The sequence below is a fragment of the Ursus maritimus genome, unplaced genomic scaffold (assembly GCF_017311325.1).
Source record: "Ursus maritimus isolate PB19 unplaced genomic scaffold, ASM1731132v1 scaffold_14, whole genome shotgun sequence".
NCBI classification, from domain to species: Eukaryota; Metazoa; Chordata; class Mammalia; order Carnivora; family Ursidae; genus Ursus; species Ursus maritimus.
The window spans coordinates 40280424-40298110 of NW_024423786.1; the positions used below are offsets into that span (position 1 = coordinate 40280424).

At 50.6% G+C, this 17687-nt stretch overlaps 2 protein-coding genes across 2 annotated transcripts; both read right to left on the reverse strand.

Annotated features, from left to right (window-relative positions):
• Positions 1-89: 89 nt before the first annotated feature.
• TREX1 (three prime repair exonuclease 1) lies at positions 90-1876 on the reverse strand. The gene is made up of 2 exons (XM_008703824.2): positions 1357-1876; positions 90-1083 (listed from the first exon to the last, which is right to left on the reverse strand). The coding sequence occupies exon 2, from the start codon at positions 1060-1062 to the stop codon at positions 118-120; it is 945 nt and encodes a 314-aa protein (XP_008702046.1). The 5' UTR covers positions 1063-1083; positions 1357-1876; the 3' UTR covers positions 90-117.
• A 134-nt stretch (positions 1877-2010) lies between these two features.
• On the reverse strand, positions 2011-16184 carry LOC103674851 (ATR interacting protein). Its single transcript, XM_008703825.2, is given in 14 exon segments — positions 2011-2169; positions 2578-2830; positions 3027-3107; positions 3769-3860; positions 4023-4159; positions 6786-7475; positions 7685-7814; positions 8146-8247; positions 9710-9781; positions 9784-9833; positions 10996-11114; positions 12708-12878; positions 13586-13716; positions 15816-16184. Coding segments are annotated over 14 exon segments (2352 nt in total). The 5' UTR covers positions 16063-16184; the 3' UTR covers positions 2011-2092.
• Positions 16185-17687: the final 1503 nt, after the last annotated feature.

The following is a 17687-nucleotide window of genomic DNA, read 5'->3' on the forward strand; positions in this document are numbered from 1 at the left end:
CTGGGGGGGTGAGGGACAAAGACTGTGGCAGCCACTCTGTCCCCCTCCTCTAAGGCTGCCAGGGAGGGTAAAGGTGAGTGGCCACTCAGTGCTCGGAGAGGGGTCTTTATTAGGCGCCTACTGCCCAGGTGTGGCCAGGGAGAGCCCATACAGTGTGGCCAGTGCCAAGGTTAGGAAGGCCAGCAGGCCCAGTGGGGCCAGTAGTCCCTCCTTGGGTGAGGCTCGGGGGCCCTCCATTGGAGGAAGGGCCTTGGGCTTCCTGCCCCTGCCAAGGCTGGGACTAGTGTCCCTGGCTCTAGCCAGAGCTTTAGTGGCCATGGTGGCAGATGGTCTTGGGTTGGTTCCAGCAGAGGCTGTGACCCCGTACATGGGCTTGACAGTGCCGAAAGGCCTGGCATGAGCATCCACCCACTGGAGCAGGGCCCGTGGCCTCCACTGACAGATGCTGAGCAGGGCGAGGACGTCACTCTCAGCCATGTGGGAGTCTGGTGGGGCCTGCCCATATAGGCGTGTATAGATACTGCCCAGGCTGTAGCTCTTCCGTGGGCCATGCTCCGAGGGGCTGTCAGCGTGCTCCAGGGCCTTCAGGGCAGCAATGCTATCCACACAGAAGGCACTGTCCAGAACACGTGACTCCCCTAGTACAGCCAGCTCCGCCTGGAGCAAGGGGAAGTCGTAGCGGTCGCCATTGTGGGCCACGAGGCACCAGGGCTGTGGCTGGCGCTGCAGGAAGGCTTGGAGCAGGTTGGCCAGGTCGGCATCGAAGCGTTGACGCCCGTGTGCTGCCAGTACAGCTGTGCTCAGGCCTGTGATCTTACTGGCTTCTGGGCTGCAGGCCTTCCCTGGAGCCACGCACAGAGAGAGCTTGTCCACCACCCGGGGTGGCGTAGGCACTGTGGGAGGCTGCCCCTCAGGGGTGGGGGAGCTCTCGAGGGCACATCTGTGGACAGCCAGCAGGCACAGCTCCGTGACCTTGGGCTGGGAGGAAGGCAGGCCGGTGGCCTCCAGGTCCAAGAAGATGAGGGTCTGCATCGGCCTTGGAGCTGTGGCCTGCGAGCCCATGCTGGGTACCTGCCACGGAGCCTGGGGAGGAGCAGGGGTGGGGAGTGGGTATGTGAGTGCCCCAGGAGCACATCTCTGGCCTTCTCCGCAAAGGCAGGCACTGTCAGTGAGCCCCAGGACCCGTTTCCAGGGCAGGAAGCCAGAGAGGGTGGGTGGCTTCCTTAGGGGGAAGCACATTCAACTTTCTGTTTTGGGGGAAGGCTTGGCTCCTCCCCTAGTGCCCACCTAGTCTGGGCCTGGGTAGGGGGTGAGGCCTTCCCACCCTGCCCCATCCCCGTAGGGGTCCTCACTTACCGAGTAGCAGACAGCAGCAATGATTCGGGGTGCAGTCTGGCAGGTTCTTGCTGCTGGCAGCAGTGGCGGGAAGTGAAACTTAGTGTGAGCCCGCCTATGGGCTGTCCAGAGCGAGGCCCGCCCTGCTCGTCATTGGCCAGGTCTGTCCCTCCCCAGCACTACCCCCTCGTGACTCCCCAAAGGCCTCCGACCTACAGCTGGGGGCATGCTGGCTGGCACAACGCATCAGAGCCCTCACACTGTGACAGCCAGCCGGCAGGACAAGGGCCGTGGTACCCAGCCCTTCAGGGAAGGCTAGCACCGGGCCTCTAGCCTGCCAGGAGCCCCTGCTGCGGCCACTGTGCACCCTCCCCTGGGCCCCACTTTCTCAGGTCTCCCTGGTGTAGGGTGTAGGTTGCCGGCTGCCGGCTGCCTCCTCCCTTGCCACACAATGGTTTCTTCCCATGGCCTCAGCCCAAAGCGATGACTCAGGACAATTCCACCAGCTGGGCAGGGCCAGGCTCCTTCCTCGGGGCAGATTCGTTACCATGGGGACAGGGTCTCCACTCCAGCCAGGGACAGGAAGGATCCCAGCCTTCCCTGGGCCTGGCTCCTGCTCCATCCCTCCCACTCAGCCGCCACAGATCAGACTCAGGAAACATCACAAGCCTGGCATGTTCTCAAACAGCCCTTCACTGCTTTTAATCAGTTGCTGCGGTGGGAAAGTAGTGGTTCCGGAGCCACCGTGGAGCCGTGCTCACTGGCCTCCGCTGCAGTCCATCTCAGGGTCATCCACATCCGTTTCAGCGGCACAGAGGTCATCCAGGGCTGCCTCTGAGCGAAGAGGAGAGGGTTCTAAGGTGAAGGCCTGGAGGTGCTGGGCACAGGGGTGGGGGAAGACCCACCGCCCCTCCCCCACGCCCGCAGGAACTAACCAGTCCCTTCCACGCCCAGGCCTTGCTCCCTCAGCTACTGCAAGCAAAGTGATACAAAGGCAATTCAGACAGGGATGTTTCTGGAAAAACTGTGGCTCTGCCAGGCCAACTCAACAGATACAAGCAAAAGGCAGTCTGCTATGCTCAGAGCAGAACCAGAGCAGTAAGGCAAGTGGGACCCCAGTGCCAGCAAAGGCTCCGTGGACGGAAGACTGCTGACTTAAGGCCAGGAAGTCTGACCTGTCCGTGAACTTCAGGGAAACCCTGAACGTGGGTTGGACAGGAAGGGGTCCTCCTGCCGGCTCACCTTCACAGTCGGCCACGTCAGGAAGCCCTCGAATCAGCATGCTGACCCCTGGCATCACCTGGTCATACTGATGCAGGACCTCCACGCAGTGTACAGTGAAGAGCTTGTCCTTCTGGGACAGGCCGTGCAGCAGTAACACCGTGTCCCGCAGACACCGCACCGTCCGCTTCTGCCGCTCCGTCCCTGGGGGCCGCCCGGCCCTCCGCACTGTCAGCCACTGTCTGTGCAGCACCACCGTGAGTGCTCTGACCACCTGGGGGAGGGCAAAGGCTGAGGCCGGGTCTCAGGGCTCCTGCACTCCGCCAACTGGCACAGCTGGGCAGTACCCTTCCTAGCCACCGCAGGTGCAGGTGAGGAGGGTTCTGAGGGGTGGCACGACGGTTAGAAGGAGCAGGGGGTCCTTGCACAGGGTCGCCTCACCCCCCGACAGAGCTGCCGCGTGCACTCACCTCCACGTTGCACTGGCAGTTAGAGCCAGTGACTGGGGAGGAGGGGCTCTGCACACCAAGCTTAGCCAGGAGCCACACGGCCTAGAACAAGAACACACTGTTCCATCTATGGCAGAATGAGACCTGATCACAGTGAGGGCTTTTTTTTTTTTTTTTTAAAGATTTTATTTATTTATTTGACAGATAGAGACAGCCAGCTAGAGAGGGAACACAAGCAGGGGTAGTGGGAGAGGAAGAAGCAGGCTCATAGCGGAGGAGCCTGACGTGGGGCTCGATCCCACAACGCCGGGATCACGCCCTGAGCCGAAGGCAGACGCCCAACTGCTATGCCACCCAGGCGCCCCACAGTGAGGGCTTTCTAAGCCTTCTCCTGCAAGTGCTCCAGTTGCCTTAGCAACTGCGTGTCTATATAATGGGGTCCAAGAAATGGGTCTTGTGGGGCCTTCCCAGGCTAGACTCAGCACCAACACCTGTGTCTCACCAGCGACCCACCTGCCTCTGGGCCCTACAGCCAGGGTGGGAGCAGTTATCAGGTAACTCTGCCAAGTTCCAGGACACCCTGGGGTCCACCTGTATTGCCTCTGTGTAGTGTGGCGCCCCCAAACGGAGTTCCCCTTGTTAGCAGCTAGGTAAACTCTTGTTACCAAATGACTGAAAACTCCGTGCTCCCCAGGAGGAGGAACAGTGGCCCTGAGGTGGGGTGGGGTGGTGGGCAGTTCACAGAAGGGGCCCTGGAGTTTACCTCTTGTTCTAGCTGAAGCCACTGTGCGTCCGAGGCCACTTCGTCAGGCCTTGATGTGATGTACGTGTACAGCAGCAGGAGGGGACAGCCTTCTGCAAAGGATGCCCCGCCTCTCACTCAGGGTCCCCCTTCTTACCCAGAGCCCAGGGCACAAGCTGCAGAAGCCCGCAGGAGGCCTCCAACCTGTCCCTGCCACCACCCTCGCTTCCAGCCTGAGGGAGCAGCCCAACCGCCCCCTCCCTGCTCTGCTTTACCTGAGCGGGAGCAGAGCTGCGGCGCCAGTTTCTCGTGGTCCGCCAGGAGGGAGAGGAGCTCCACAGTCAGCATCACACTGGGCAAGGGGCTCTCAGGGCGGAGGCACTGTGGCAGCACCCGGAACACACACTGGAACCTACAGCACAGGGGCCCAGAGAGATGGGGTACTGGTAACCCAATCCCACAGCTCACCTTCGCTTTTCACTGGAGGTAACAGGACGTTTGGAGCAGACGGTACAAGGAGGAGCTGTGGGTCAGACCCGGGTTCAAATGCTGGCTGACCACCCCCTACTTGCTAGGACATCCGCTTCCTGTGAGCAAGTGGGTACTACCCTCCACCACGATATTGCTATGGCTTAGAGAGGACAGGCCCTTACCAGGCACAGCACTACCTGTAAATGGGGGCTGCCTCCCTGGACCTGGCGTGCCTGGCTTCCACCCTGCTCCTGGGTGGCTTCCTGCCTCTGCTCCCAAATAGGGAGGCAGATCTTGACTTGGGTGTGAGAGAATGTTAAGAGCCCACTCCCCAAGGGCTGGCCAGGCTCTAGAAGTGACAAATGCGGACTTGGCTAGGGTTGGATTTTATGAGACCACTTGCTGAGCAGACCATTTTCGGAAACACCAGCTCCTCTGTCACCAGATAGGAGCAGGTGCCCCCTTGGAGCGTGCACGAGTTAAGGGGCTCTGGGCACACTCTAGCCCAGGTCTCACGGGCACAGGGAACTAAGGAACTAAGTCCCAAGACAACCGCCATTTGCTCAACCCCACACAACCTTGTGGGTGGGCAGAGGGGCACTTCTTCGTGTCCCCCTTCATGCACCTGCAGGTCTCAGCACACACCATCGGGGCTTAAGAATAGTCCTTAGTATGCCCTTGGGAAGCAAGTTCTATTTGGGGTGAAATCATTTTAGAGCAAATCCTGTATGGTGGATAAGCTGCATGTTTTCAGTTGCCAGGGAGTATGGAACTTTGTGGGAAACCGGGATTTAACCTGGTTTTTACTCAATTTCATCATTAGGTTAGAAGTGGTCTCTAGTCCTCGTGTAAAGTCCCTGCAACTATCTGCAAGAAAAATCCATTTTATATATGACACAGTGGTTTCCAAATTATTTTGGATAGCATCAGCCTTCTTTTAAAAATTTTTTTCAGAGCCCCCAAACATACAAGAGAATAGTCCTGCTGTTCTGTTTGAAGCTGGGGATGAGAACTCTTTCCTCAAAAGTCGCTGCCATCCCAGTACCCAGGAATGACCCAGTAACCAGGAGTGACCTATGGCTACACCAGATATAGTAGGAAGACATGGGTCTGAGGCGATGACTTGCCCTCAAGCCCGGTGGGCAAAGGTGCCCTTTGAGACCACTGTCTGCCCAGCTACTTGGGTTGCACTACACACTGTGTTACAGCCTTGGTGGCACGTGTCCTTCGCTTTCACTCCAAGGTGAACAGGAAGCTGTGTGCTAGTGGGGCTCAGCATGCAAGGATGTAGGGATTCTGGAGAGAAGCACCAAGTGGGAGGTGGTGTCGGACCGTGATTAAGGGCAAGTCAAGGAGACTGGCCTGAAACTTGCCCAGCATGCTCTCTTCATAGTCACGTAACAAATACTGTGCTTAGAGCGTGCCAGGCTCCATGCTAGGTGTGGGGATGCGGGGCTCCGAGGGTGTCACATGAGCTCGTGAATGGAAGGCATCTGTCTGGCCTGTAGTAAGCATCCCCTAACTAGCTGTTTTTTCATGTCCTCGTGGACAAGCTCGATAGGAATGGAATGATGGTATATCTACCAAGAGGACTGGTAAAAGGGTTCCTGGAATTCATTCAATATTTATAAACAAGCAACCAGCCACTATGAGCTAGGTCTGTGCCAGACACGTGGGTGATGGTTCTGAACCTACCATGCTGCCCACACTACACTACAGTAGTGTCCAGCTCTGAGGACTACCTTTAGGATGGACCAGACCAGCTAGAATATCCTCAAATGGAAACCAGGATCCAGAAGCGTTTTTAGGAAACAAGTATGCTAAGCTCAGAGACTAAAAGCTTAAGGTAGTGCAGCCACTGAAGTTACTCCAAAAAGGAACTGGCTTCTTGGTGGCGTGCTGAGGGGGAGACAGGCTTATTGGATAAGGGGGTGAGCTGCACGGTGTTCATAGTTCCTCCCAGTCTTAAGGCTCTGGAATCCCAAGTTAGGAATTTATGACTACAGTGTTCACAAGCTAGGTTCACTATACAACCACTTCCCACAAACATTAATAAGAGGAGCAGGTAAGCTATGGCTTGTGCCAGAGTGGGGCACAATGATGATGGGCAGATTCCCAGTAAAGTCAGCTTATGGGCTGCAGACCTACCCCACGCCCTCTGCTTCCTTAGGGAATCCCACCAAACTTAAAATGTGGTGTGATACGCAGTCTTCACCTGATCCATGGCCCAGGTTCAAGGCTCTTGGTTCAGCCTTTGTCTGTCCTGGGGACAGGATGCTTTCCCATAGTAGCTAAAAACCTTCTTTCATCACATGTGTCTTTTGCTTACCTGCTGTACACAGGTAGAATTAAGCCAAAGAAATCACTTCCTTGGTTCTCCTAACACCTGGCCCCATTTTCCATCACTTCAGAACTCCCTGAACGAAGCCTCAGAACGTAAAACCAAGGCTTAGCACTGAGAAGTATAGATTAGGTCAAGATGTGGGCAAAGTATACGGGCCATGGGATAGACCTCGAGAGGTCAGGTAAGACCCACAAAGAATCATGACTCCCATGCTGTGTTATACCTGGGCAGGAGATCAAAGGAAGCATTTTCAGCTAATTTCACCAAAATCTTAAGACACTGGCTCAGGACACTGGCTTGAAGGTGACCTGTTGCTGAAGAAGAGAAAGTCAACAGGTGAAGAAGCATCTTCAGTAGTGGATGCTGGCCTTGGTCACTGGCAAGCCCCCTTGGGGCTGAGGACACATCCCCATGATCTTGTCTGTGAACCAGGCTCTGGCTTCCTTCCCTAGCAGTGGGATCCACCCCTGCATCTGACAGTAATAGGTAGACGACCGCTCCGCTGTGGCACACCAGGTGCTGAAGAACAGTAAGGGATGCCACAGAGAAGCCTTCCAGGTTGCAAAGTGAGTCCTCGAGGCTGGCCTCTCCCCCAGAGCTCACGCAGGAGGAACGTGTCGGTGAGTCCCCAGGCGCTCCATTTCTCTTGGCTGCTGCCAAATCTTGCAGAGCCTGGCAGTGTAAGCCAATAAAGAACTGTACCAGGGGGAGGAGATGCACAGCTCCAGGAAGCTGGCAGAGTGGGAAGGCCCTTCTGCCTCCCTCTGCTGCGTCTCCATCACACGAGCCTTCATCCCTGGCAACCAGATTCAATCCAGTGAGTGCCAGGTTCTGTACTTCTCTCAGGGCCAAGAGGGGAAATGACCCATCACGAGAACCTGTGGTCCTCAGGCTTGAAATCGCAGTCAAGGTACTAGCAGCAAATACAAAAGAAAACACACAAGTATGAGATGGAGACAAGGTCAAGGGCCCCAAACAACCTGCCTGCCAAATTCTCTAGTTTCCCAAAATGACTCCCCTCCCCCTGGGGCACACAGACCTCCCAGGCTGGCCAGGACCAGAAAGGGACTTGCTTCCTGGGAAGTCCTTCCTAAACAAGCTTTTTAAGTGTCTGAGGCTTACCTGCCAAACCCTGGTGGCTGCAGCTGGGTGCTGGTAGGAGCCTCAGAACAACTGCTCAGGAGGTGGCACAGACCTAGGGATGACCCTGGGATCAAAGGCTGCTTCAGGAGAAGGTTTATCAAAATGGAACCTGCAGAAGACAAGGTGGTTCTAGAAGGTTCTGACAAAGGAGGCCTTTTCTAAGGCTTCAGAAGGAAAAGTGAGGGTTCCTTGGATGTTAACTATCCTCCAAATTGCCCTTAAGCCCCACTGAGATCCCTGTGGGTGCTGAGGGCTCTGGGACGTACCTGCTTTGGCCCCTTCTATTTTACAGTCTTCTGCTTAAGTCACAGACTACCACTCCCCCGGACCCTCTGAAGGACTGCCTGGGATGCTGGTTCTCAGAGACAATTCTACTGCAGCACCGCAGAGGACAACGGAGCTGGGCAGGCCTCCTGCCTGAGGAGCGGGTGTTCTGGTACCTTGAGTGTTCGATCTCTGCATCCAGCTGTCAATAAGACTTTTCTGGGATTCTTCTTGCTTTATGGGGTCGCCTCCCAGATTGTGGCTCTTATTCTCTACAACTAGATAAAATGTGAATCAAAACTTGAGCACAAAAGCACAGGCATATCAGAAACTCTTGAACGTACGAGTTTTTAACTTTTTTTTTTTTTTTTTTTAAAGTAAACTCTACCCTCAACGTGGGGCTCAATCTCATGACTCTGAGATCAAGAGTTGCATGCTCTATGGACTGGGCCAGCAAGGCGCCCCATAATGAGTTTCAAATAGGGACCGCGCCATCTCCTCAACTTTGGATTAAAATGAGAGCCAGAGCAACTCAAGAACCCTCACATTTTTGCCTTCCTCGTGGCAAACAGGAACTCATACGAGGAGAGGAGAAGAAAGGAGAGGAGAGGAGAGAGGAGAGAGGAGAGAGGAGAGAGGAGAGGAGAGGAGAGGAGAGGAGAGGAGAGGAGAGGAAAGTTTTTTGCTCCACTTTAAAATGAGGCCATATAACATAAAACCAGCAATCACTAACACTTTTATGGTGCTTATTATGTGCCAGATGGACTCTGTTCTAAGAGCTTTACCCATGTTAGCTCATTTGTTCCTCAGAGCAACCCTAAGAGGAAGTGTTATCACTAGCTCTATTTTACATATAGGAAAAGAGAGGCACAGGAGTTAAGGGACTTGCTTGCCTGCATTACACAAGCCAGTAAGTAGTGTGACTGGGACTCCTGCCAGGCTGGTGGGCTGCACTGCCTGCTCCTGACACTATCCTGTACTGATCCTGTAGCTGCCAGATGCTGAAAATGTGAATGGTTGAGACTCTCAGAGGTGGCGTGATAGCCAATGGCTTAAAGGGTTGATGGTGGTAGGAAAGGGGCGATGTATCAGAATTGTAAGATAAATTGACACAGCACATTCTCAGAGTGAAAACCTACCAATGCTAGACTGTGTCCCTCTAGAAAGCAGTAGCACCCCCTCAGCCTGGACCGAGCGGTACAAACTCAAGGCTGAAAGGAACACGAGTTTCTGTACACTAGCTGTGTTTCTGGCATGTCAATGGATGTTGACTGGGGACATTTTAAAATATGCCTGCAGACTCTAGACACACTTCTCCTCAAAAGGTGCAGCCTAGTTTCCTTCCCCTTGAACATGGCTTCTAATAAACAGAATGTGGCAGAAGTGATGCTATGGGACTTCTGAGGCTAGGCCGTAAAAGGCCTGGCTTCCACTAGCTCTCTATGTTTGTTAGATCTAGAAGAAGCCGTCCCCCAGGTTATGAGGTCACCCAAGTAGCTCTGTAGAGAGGCCCACATGTGGAGAACTCCGCTGCCAGTCATGTGAGTGAGCCACTTTGAAATAGATCTTCAGCCCCAGACAAGCCTTCAGTGATTCCAGTCGCCACAGAGAAAAACCATCCTCACTGTGTTCTGTCAGCACTGTCGTCCCATAGAACCAGGAGAAATACTCGTTGTTGTTTTAAGCCACAAGTTTGAATAATTGGTTACACAGCAATTGATGAGAGACAGACTGACTTACCCTCTCTGCCCACCAGAGACTTGTATCCTGGCTCTGTCTGGAAGGGGTGGGGAAGGGACGTGTTAGCACTAATTGTGGAGAACATGCTTCTGGCTTTATAGCCACAGAAGGGCTTTTCCTAGGACTGGAAAAAGTTAACTATGAAAGCAAAGTAATGATTCTGCTAAAACCACTTAAAATACCTGGTTATAAAACTTCTAACTTGTTCAAGTGTTAAACTCTTTGTGTCTAGGTGCTTTGACCAAAGGTTTTATCTATTACATATTTGTCATCCTTTGTCAGGATAGCAGAGCAAAATGCAAGGAATTTTGATCCAAATTGTTGAAAACCTCTTTCATTTCCATATTCTTCTAATCACCCAAAAATATTGGCCATAATTCCACTACTATTTCCAATGCCACCAAAATATCTTTTTAATGTGGAACAATCTCTTATTTAATGGTCCCCAGGGGCTGAATTCAAAGATTTTCAATAGAAAGAGAGCCTATTAAAAGGCATGTTGTGTCCTGCAACTTGAAAACCGAGCCAGTTCTTCAGGCCAGGGTCTTTGTGTGAGAAAAGCAGCCTTAACCCTCTGAGCGCATCAGACAACGCCAAGACCCTTCTATCAGAGATGTGTGAAGAGGTGGTGATGGACCCCCTGCTCTCCTGTCTTACCTGGACTAGGCAAGGCGAGAAGAGTTCAATTTCATACCCTGCCCATTATGAGCAAAGGCAGCAGAATGTTCAATACCAGAAAAAGACACTCTGACCCATACTGTTCAAATTTCAAGGCTGGTATCAACAGTGTGCCAGACTTCTCTGGCAGGCAGGGGGCAGGACAAGACCGTTAACAAGCTGATCACATCTGCAGCAAAGGCGGGGACTGCTGGACAAAGGTCCCAGGGCAGCAAATGAGAAAAAAATGTTCCAAGTAGTTGGGACTGAAATATGCTTATACTTGGGGCAAAATCAGTTATTTGAAACAAAGTACATAAAAATGAAGACTGGGGAAAACAAAAATGAAGACTGGGCCACCCAAAAGTTTGGAGAGCATCTTTCCAGCCTTTTTTAGTCCTGAGTATAGAGTCCTACAGAGAAGAAGCCCTTCTAGAGTGTGAGGCCTTTACGCTGTTATGCGCCAAACCATTCAAGCCTCATCTAAACCAACTTCGAGGCCTTCAGAAAAGAGGATCTATGTCCAAATGGCAAAGTTTAAATGGCCTTCATTCAAGACTAGCCTGACCTTGTTAATCATTCTTTCCACAAACCATGCAAAACAGCTCTCCCTCCAGTGCCATCATTACCTGATATGGGGAATGGAGGGAGCAGCCAATTTATTTGCTCGTTCACTGTTTTGAAGCTTTGTCCTTAATTCATTCATCTCTGCATCTTTAAATTGGAGTTCAGACTGCAATGATTGGAGCTGGAAGGCAAAAGCAACATACTCGTGGTGGCCCCATCATTCATGCAAAATTATCTCTGGGCTTCAAAATCTCAAGTTCATAAAGGAAAACAAACCATGAGAAATGAATATGAAAGTCTGTTGTGACACAAATGTCCTTTCTATAAAGCTTTAGCCTTCTTCCGGAAAGCCAGCATGGTATTCTAGAAAGACATTTGACTCGAACTATTGAGAGGTAGTTTGTGAGGGTTCAAATACCACTTCCTCAGCCTTTCTAAACTTTAGCTTATCTGTAACACAAATACCTGTCTTCACAGTTGGGGGGATTACACAGGAAGGATGAATGTGAACTGCCCAGACTGGAGCCTGGCAAGGTGCCTTATCTCACAGTGACATGTCGACCTTTTGATGAACAGAGTGGTGCACAATTCCAGGTCTTCTTGAAAGTCTAGGCAGAGTATTTGGAAATTTTACCAAAACCCCACGCAGCGTGGGGAGACCTGCTCCGGCCTACAGCCAACAGTTAACTGCTGTTACCCCCGGCACACTCCGTAGCAAGTATAGTACCAGTCACAGCACCTGTCCTAGCAAGTGCAGGGCTGTTTTAAGTCTTACAGCAACCCTTCTGGTTATTTCCTGGAACAGATAATGGAAACGAGTCACAAAGCTTAAGTTATTACCCTGAGGTCTCCACTGGTATGTGAGAAAGCCTGGATTCAAACTCTGGTTTGTCTGATTGAAACTCCCTTGCTCTTCCATCGTGTATGTGGAGAGACAACTACTGCTGTTAGTGCTGGGCACAGGTTAGTACTTCTTCACAGTTCGCTGACTTGCTGAATGAATGGCAGAATAAGACCCATGTCCTTGAGATTGAAGCCTTGAAAGTGCTGAAGGAAAATGGCGTTATGTATGGATACCTAAGAATTTCTTCCTGGAACAGCATCTCCCTCCCCTGAGAAATAATCATTTCCCTACCTCTGTGTGATTTAAATGGGAGCTATCATCTCTGTGGTTGCAGTCATAGGGTCAGGGACAGGCACCTGACTCAGGTCAGACCAATTAGAGCTGTGAGATGAGGGGGACAAGTATTCAGTCTGCTCTGGAGCTATGAAATATGAGCCCAGGAGCTGCTGGAGAACATATCCTTTACCATAAGGATGGAGCCTGTCTATAGAGTAGACAGTAAAGACAAGTCCTGGCAAGGCTTGAATCATTCAAGGCCCCCACACCTGTTTTTTCCTAGACTTAGTTATGGAAGTCAATACAATTTTTTTTTGGCCTAAGCTAGGTCTATTGAGTTTCTAACCTGCCAAAAAAGCTCTTACTTAAGCCTATTTCTGGAAAGTCTAAGCTATTGATTTGTTCCTGACAAGACCAACTATCATAACTACAGAAGCAAAGCAGTTTCTTCTAAGTCCTTTTCCAAACTACATGCAGAGCCTAGAAGAAAAGTATATGCAATTAACTGATAGCAGGAAGTATTTAAGACAAAGAACTGTTGAAATCTTCCTGGAAGATTTATAGACACTTTGGTCATTGCTTCTAAAAGAACTCAGTGAGCAGGCAAAGCTTATGGCCGGAAAAAGAAAAAAAAATTAAAAAGCTCTGGGTCACCTTTTTGGAAAATTCCTTTTCTTTGTCACCAAGTGCTTGAGTTTTCTCTTGCTCAAGAAGGAAATGTGATCTTCTCTGTTCCTCCAGAATGGATTCTGTCTGATGCAGTGAGTCCCGCAAAATTTTTATTTCTCCATTTTTAATAAGGACTTCTTCTTCCATTGCCTTCATCTGTAAATCCCAAATCAATCTTGTGAAAAGCTTACAAGGGAAAGTTATATTTGTACTTGTTTCAACATATAGCTGGGGAGATGGAGAAAGCACATATAAACCATGTTCCACAGACCAACGAGTCTTCAAATATATCCACACCAACTAGATGTCACCATGGTCTGCTAGGCCCATTCGTGGAACAGTTTACATTCAACAAGATAGCTTAAGGACACTGTCATTCACACATACAGATTCTGTAGGTTCTAAAAGTATTAAACAGCCTGGGTCACACACTTCACAGATCCAAAATTTCACACTGTGTTCCTGGTTTTCCTAAGGACCTACAGATGGTCATATAAAGGATGTCTGCTTTTCTGTAAAACTGCTAATGAAAACAGGAAACATTATGATGTTGTGGCCCCTATATAAGACATATGCTATAAATTTGTCTCAGTTCTATGACAGAAAGTTTGTATCTCTTTCTGGATCTGGTGTACACTGTTTCCTTACTTGCCTAGTTGTTAGGAATCCCAGGATTTCGTTTCTTTCAGTCTGAATTTTTTGGCTTTCTTTCCCCAGCCTTCCTCCATTTCGTGGGGCTAAATCTGAACTCTTGTTTTAAAACTTTTACATATCTTACATAACAATATCTTATTATACAACGCTTTATGACACATGCATAAGTGAGTAAGTTAGTTATAAGAACCCCAAGTTAAGTCACTTACCTTTTCTTTAAGTTCTTTGTATTGTGCCTGAAGTACCTCTAATTCAAAATTATCTTTAACTGGAACAAATTCTCTGTTTTTCCCTGCGGGAGTTTTTGACATCCCATCTAATCTGGGGACCTTACGAACATCTGTAAAAAACAGTTCCCATACACTTTTCAGGATCCAACATTTTCCCACTTTTGTCAGTCAATGCTGAAAAGAATCACTCTTGAAAGCAAATTAGAGAAAGATCTAGTAAGTAATATAGGTATTTTCCAAAGTAAGAACATGATTCAAACTCATAAATGATTCTTATGAAATAATAGATCCTGTCACTCCCCCACCCCCCAATTTTAAGAGTCTCACCTAAAGGCTGAAAAGGTGTTGTGGGGACCTCACTGGTCAGAAGTTGGTGATCTATTATTCAATAGTATTTACTGAGCACCTATACCTACACCAACACCAATACCTACTGAGCACCTGGCACAATCTAGTCTCTAAAGGTTCAGTGGTGAGCACAATGCATCCAGTCCCTACACTCATGGAACTTATGGGATATTAAAAAATATTCACACAAATGCAAAATTACAACTGTGACAAGAGCTGCACAAGAGAATATAGGAAAGCCTATGCTAGGGGGATTTGATCCAACTGGAATGATTGGAAGGCTTCCCAAGGAAGTGATGACTGAGCTGATAGCTAAAGAACAAGAAGAAATTAAGCAGAAGAGGGGGAATGGGGGAATGCATGGAAAGAATACTGTGTACAAGAAACAGCAATGTGCAATTTATGTATTGTAAGGAAGCAGAGAGAATTCAAGAAATGAAGGAAGGTCAGTGTGGCTCAAACTCACAGAGAGTGGGGAAGGGCCAGGTCATATTGGCCTCGCAGGCCATGTTAAGAACTTCGATTTTTAAAATTTTTTTTTTACTTATTTACTTATTTGAGAGAGTGAGCGAGAAAGAGCACAAGTAGGGAGAGGAGCAGGGGGAGAGAAACAAGCAGATTCAATGTGAGCATGGAGCTTAATGTAGGGCTCGATCTCATGGCCCCGAGCTGAAATCAAGAGTCAGAGGCTTAACCAGCTGAGGCACCCAGGCAACCCAGGACTTTGATCTTTATACTAGAGGCAGTGGGAAGTCATTAAAGGGCTTCAGTAGGGATGTTCACTTTTATCTGAGATGCAGCCAGATAGGAGTTCTGAAAAGATCACTCTGGCCGTGGTGTAAAGTCTGACTTATATAGAGTCAAGACTGGGAGCGGGGAGAATTTAGCAGATTACTGTCCAGAGGAAGGAATGATTGTAACATAGATCAGGGAGATGGTAGAGATGATGTGAAAAGGATGGATTCCAGAGATGGATTAAGAAGGTAAAGTTACAGGATTTGGAAAGGAATTAGATGTATGGTCAAGGAAAGGGAACTGTTGCCTTGTGCCACCTGATGGAGAGTGGTACTAGTCACTGCTATACAGAATATTTAGTCATTAACGAACATTTTCTGAATGTCTGCTCTGCCAGGTACCACGCTGGCAATACTGCAGAATGACTGGGTGTCCAGGAGGTGAATGTGTGGGATTTCAGATGCCTGTGAGATATCCAAGTAGAGATGCAAGGTGCCCTCAAAACTTTTCTCTTTCTGTGAGCCCCACAAGACTTCATATATTCCCTAGCTAGAAGGTAAGCTCCTGAAGGAAGTTTTTTTTTTGTCTTTTGTTAATTGCTAAGTATGTTGCAGTTTCCTAAGGTTTTGGGCACCTAGTATAACTTACTGGTTGTATAAAGGAATAAATCTCTTTCATCTCTTGCCTGGGCCAGGCCCCCTTTAATGTTCATGCGGCCCAAGGGGGGGGGCAGTGGTACTAATTAGATATAAAGCCTCCCAAACCCGTCACAAGAATGGGTCCCCATGTGTAGGTATGATGGTTCTGATGGTGGTGGTCGTGTTCCATGGATCTTTGCTTAGAACCAAGAACTTCGTGGCCCAAACTTTATAAACTAAAGTAAAATGTTAACCTAATTTTCTTATTTCAAATCGACTGTTTGACATTCTTGATACATTTCTCCCCAAAATCAAAAGACCTTTTGAAGTACAACCACTTAAATGAAGCCATTACTATATTTTAAGCAGGGGAGTGTGGGTGCAAGACACGGGGGCAGCGGTCGCTGTGGGGTGCCGAAGCCACAGCCATCAGGGAGGTCGGGCGAGGTCTGCACCACCCTCCGGGGAAAGGCCCCGAGCGCACTCACTGCACACGTCCCGAGGAGCGGCCGGGCACTGGCTCAGGGCCTGCGACGCGAGGGTGTCGAGTTCCTCCAGGTCGTCGGCAGTGAAATCCCCGTGCGCGCCGAAGGGGTCTTCGGGGTCCGGGACGGCGGCCGCGGGGAAGGCCCGGGCTCGCTTGCTCGGAGGATGCCCAGTGCTGGGCGGAGGGCCAAGGCTAGGCGCCGGGAGCCCGCTCCGCCTCCTGCTGCCTGGCGCGGGGGTTCCAGCCATGCCTCCGCCGGCCAGTCTCCGAGGGCACCGAACAAGGCCCGGTCGCCGCGAGGCCGGAGAGCTGGACCAACCGCCCACGCGCCTCCGCTCGCCTCAGCCGCTAGGGCCACGCCCCCGAGCCCACGGACCAATCGGCTGCCAGTCAGCGGGCGCGGAAGAATGACCTAATCCGAACGCGTCGCCGTGCTACTCAGACCGCGGGTTTTTCTCAGTGCCGCCCCCCCGCCCCCCCCCGCCCCTCCAAGCTCTGCCGGGCGCTCTGGTATCAGTGGCTGGGTTTCCTGGGTCTCCAGCGGGATGTGTGCTGGGCGATCCGCGTCACCAGGGTGCGGGGCCGAGCCTTACCAGCCTTACAGCGCGGGTGGCTCTGCGCGCCCTCCCCACAGCCGCGCTGGAGTCGGTCCTGACATTCACAGGTACACCTGTGAATCGTGACAGGCAGCTCTCAGGGGTTTGGTCTCTGCGACTTCGCTCTTTTCCCCCCGCCGGACTCACCTCTCACATACCCAGAGGTCCTCTTGAGGAGGCATCTGGGAGAGGGGGGGTTGAGCGAAGAGTATGAATACGGCTTTTGTGAGGAGGTGTCTTTGAGAGCAATAAGTGTCTTGAGTGTGTGCATTTGAGATAGGTCTGGAGAAGAAAGTTCTACGGAGAGGGGGTGATCCTGAGAAGGGTGTGCCTGTGTTGGAGAGTGTAGGAACTGTCTAGACTGTTGGCATTCACTCATTTCTCTGAGAGCGCCTGAGTGGTTTTGTCCCAAGTGCAGGTCATAAGTGAATGAGGAGGCTCAGGAGGTCAAGAAAGTCCCCTTGAAAGTGGCACCTGGGCTGTCCTCCAGGTTGAGTGGAAGTTATCGAGTTAGCAAGGAGACTGGCATACAAGTCTACTCAGATGAGGATACAACACTGACATGGAGGCCACACAAATGCCAGGTAGGAGTTATCCGTGGCAGAGAGAAGTCAGGCTTCAAAGAGGAGCAGGACTTGGGCACCTGACAGGACTTTATTGGGCAGCAGTAGCGTGCAGTACAGTTAGCAGGAACAGGGTGTTAGAGAGTAACAGAGGTAAGACTCTACCCTTGCACACTCAGTGCCAAACTTAGCTTGTGTCTTATGAATGTTTGTGGAAACAGTAAATAAAGGGAGATGGTTACCAGGGTGTAGGTCTTGAATACCTGAGTTTAGTTTTTGAGGTAACTAGTAGGTTCCCTCAGATAGCTGTCCAAATGTTGAACACCTAAGTCTTAATTGCTGCAGGTCTCTGGTCTTGTAAAGATAGGATTTTACTTCAGTTGTCAAGAAGGATTAGGTTCCACCAAATGAGCAGTAGACCACTCTTAGGGCAGTGTGCTGGCACTGGATCTTGGGAGTTGTTCTCAGTCCCACAGGGAATGCCAGAAGTCCAAAGTGTGCTGGCTGTGCAACTTTCCAGGAGAGGACCAAAGAGCTCCCTACCCCAGCCCTATTAATGTCAAGTACCTTAGTCATAAAACAGGCTTCCATCTATAATAACCTATTCCAGTTTCAACTTAGCAAAATCTGACTAGTTCTAGAGCCCTTCTTGAAAACACATGATCAGAGAAAGCTTAGCACTATTAGCATAATTCCAGGGATATCAAGGGCTTG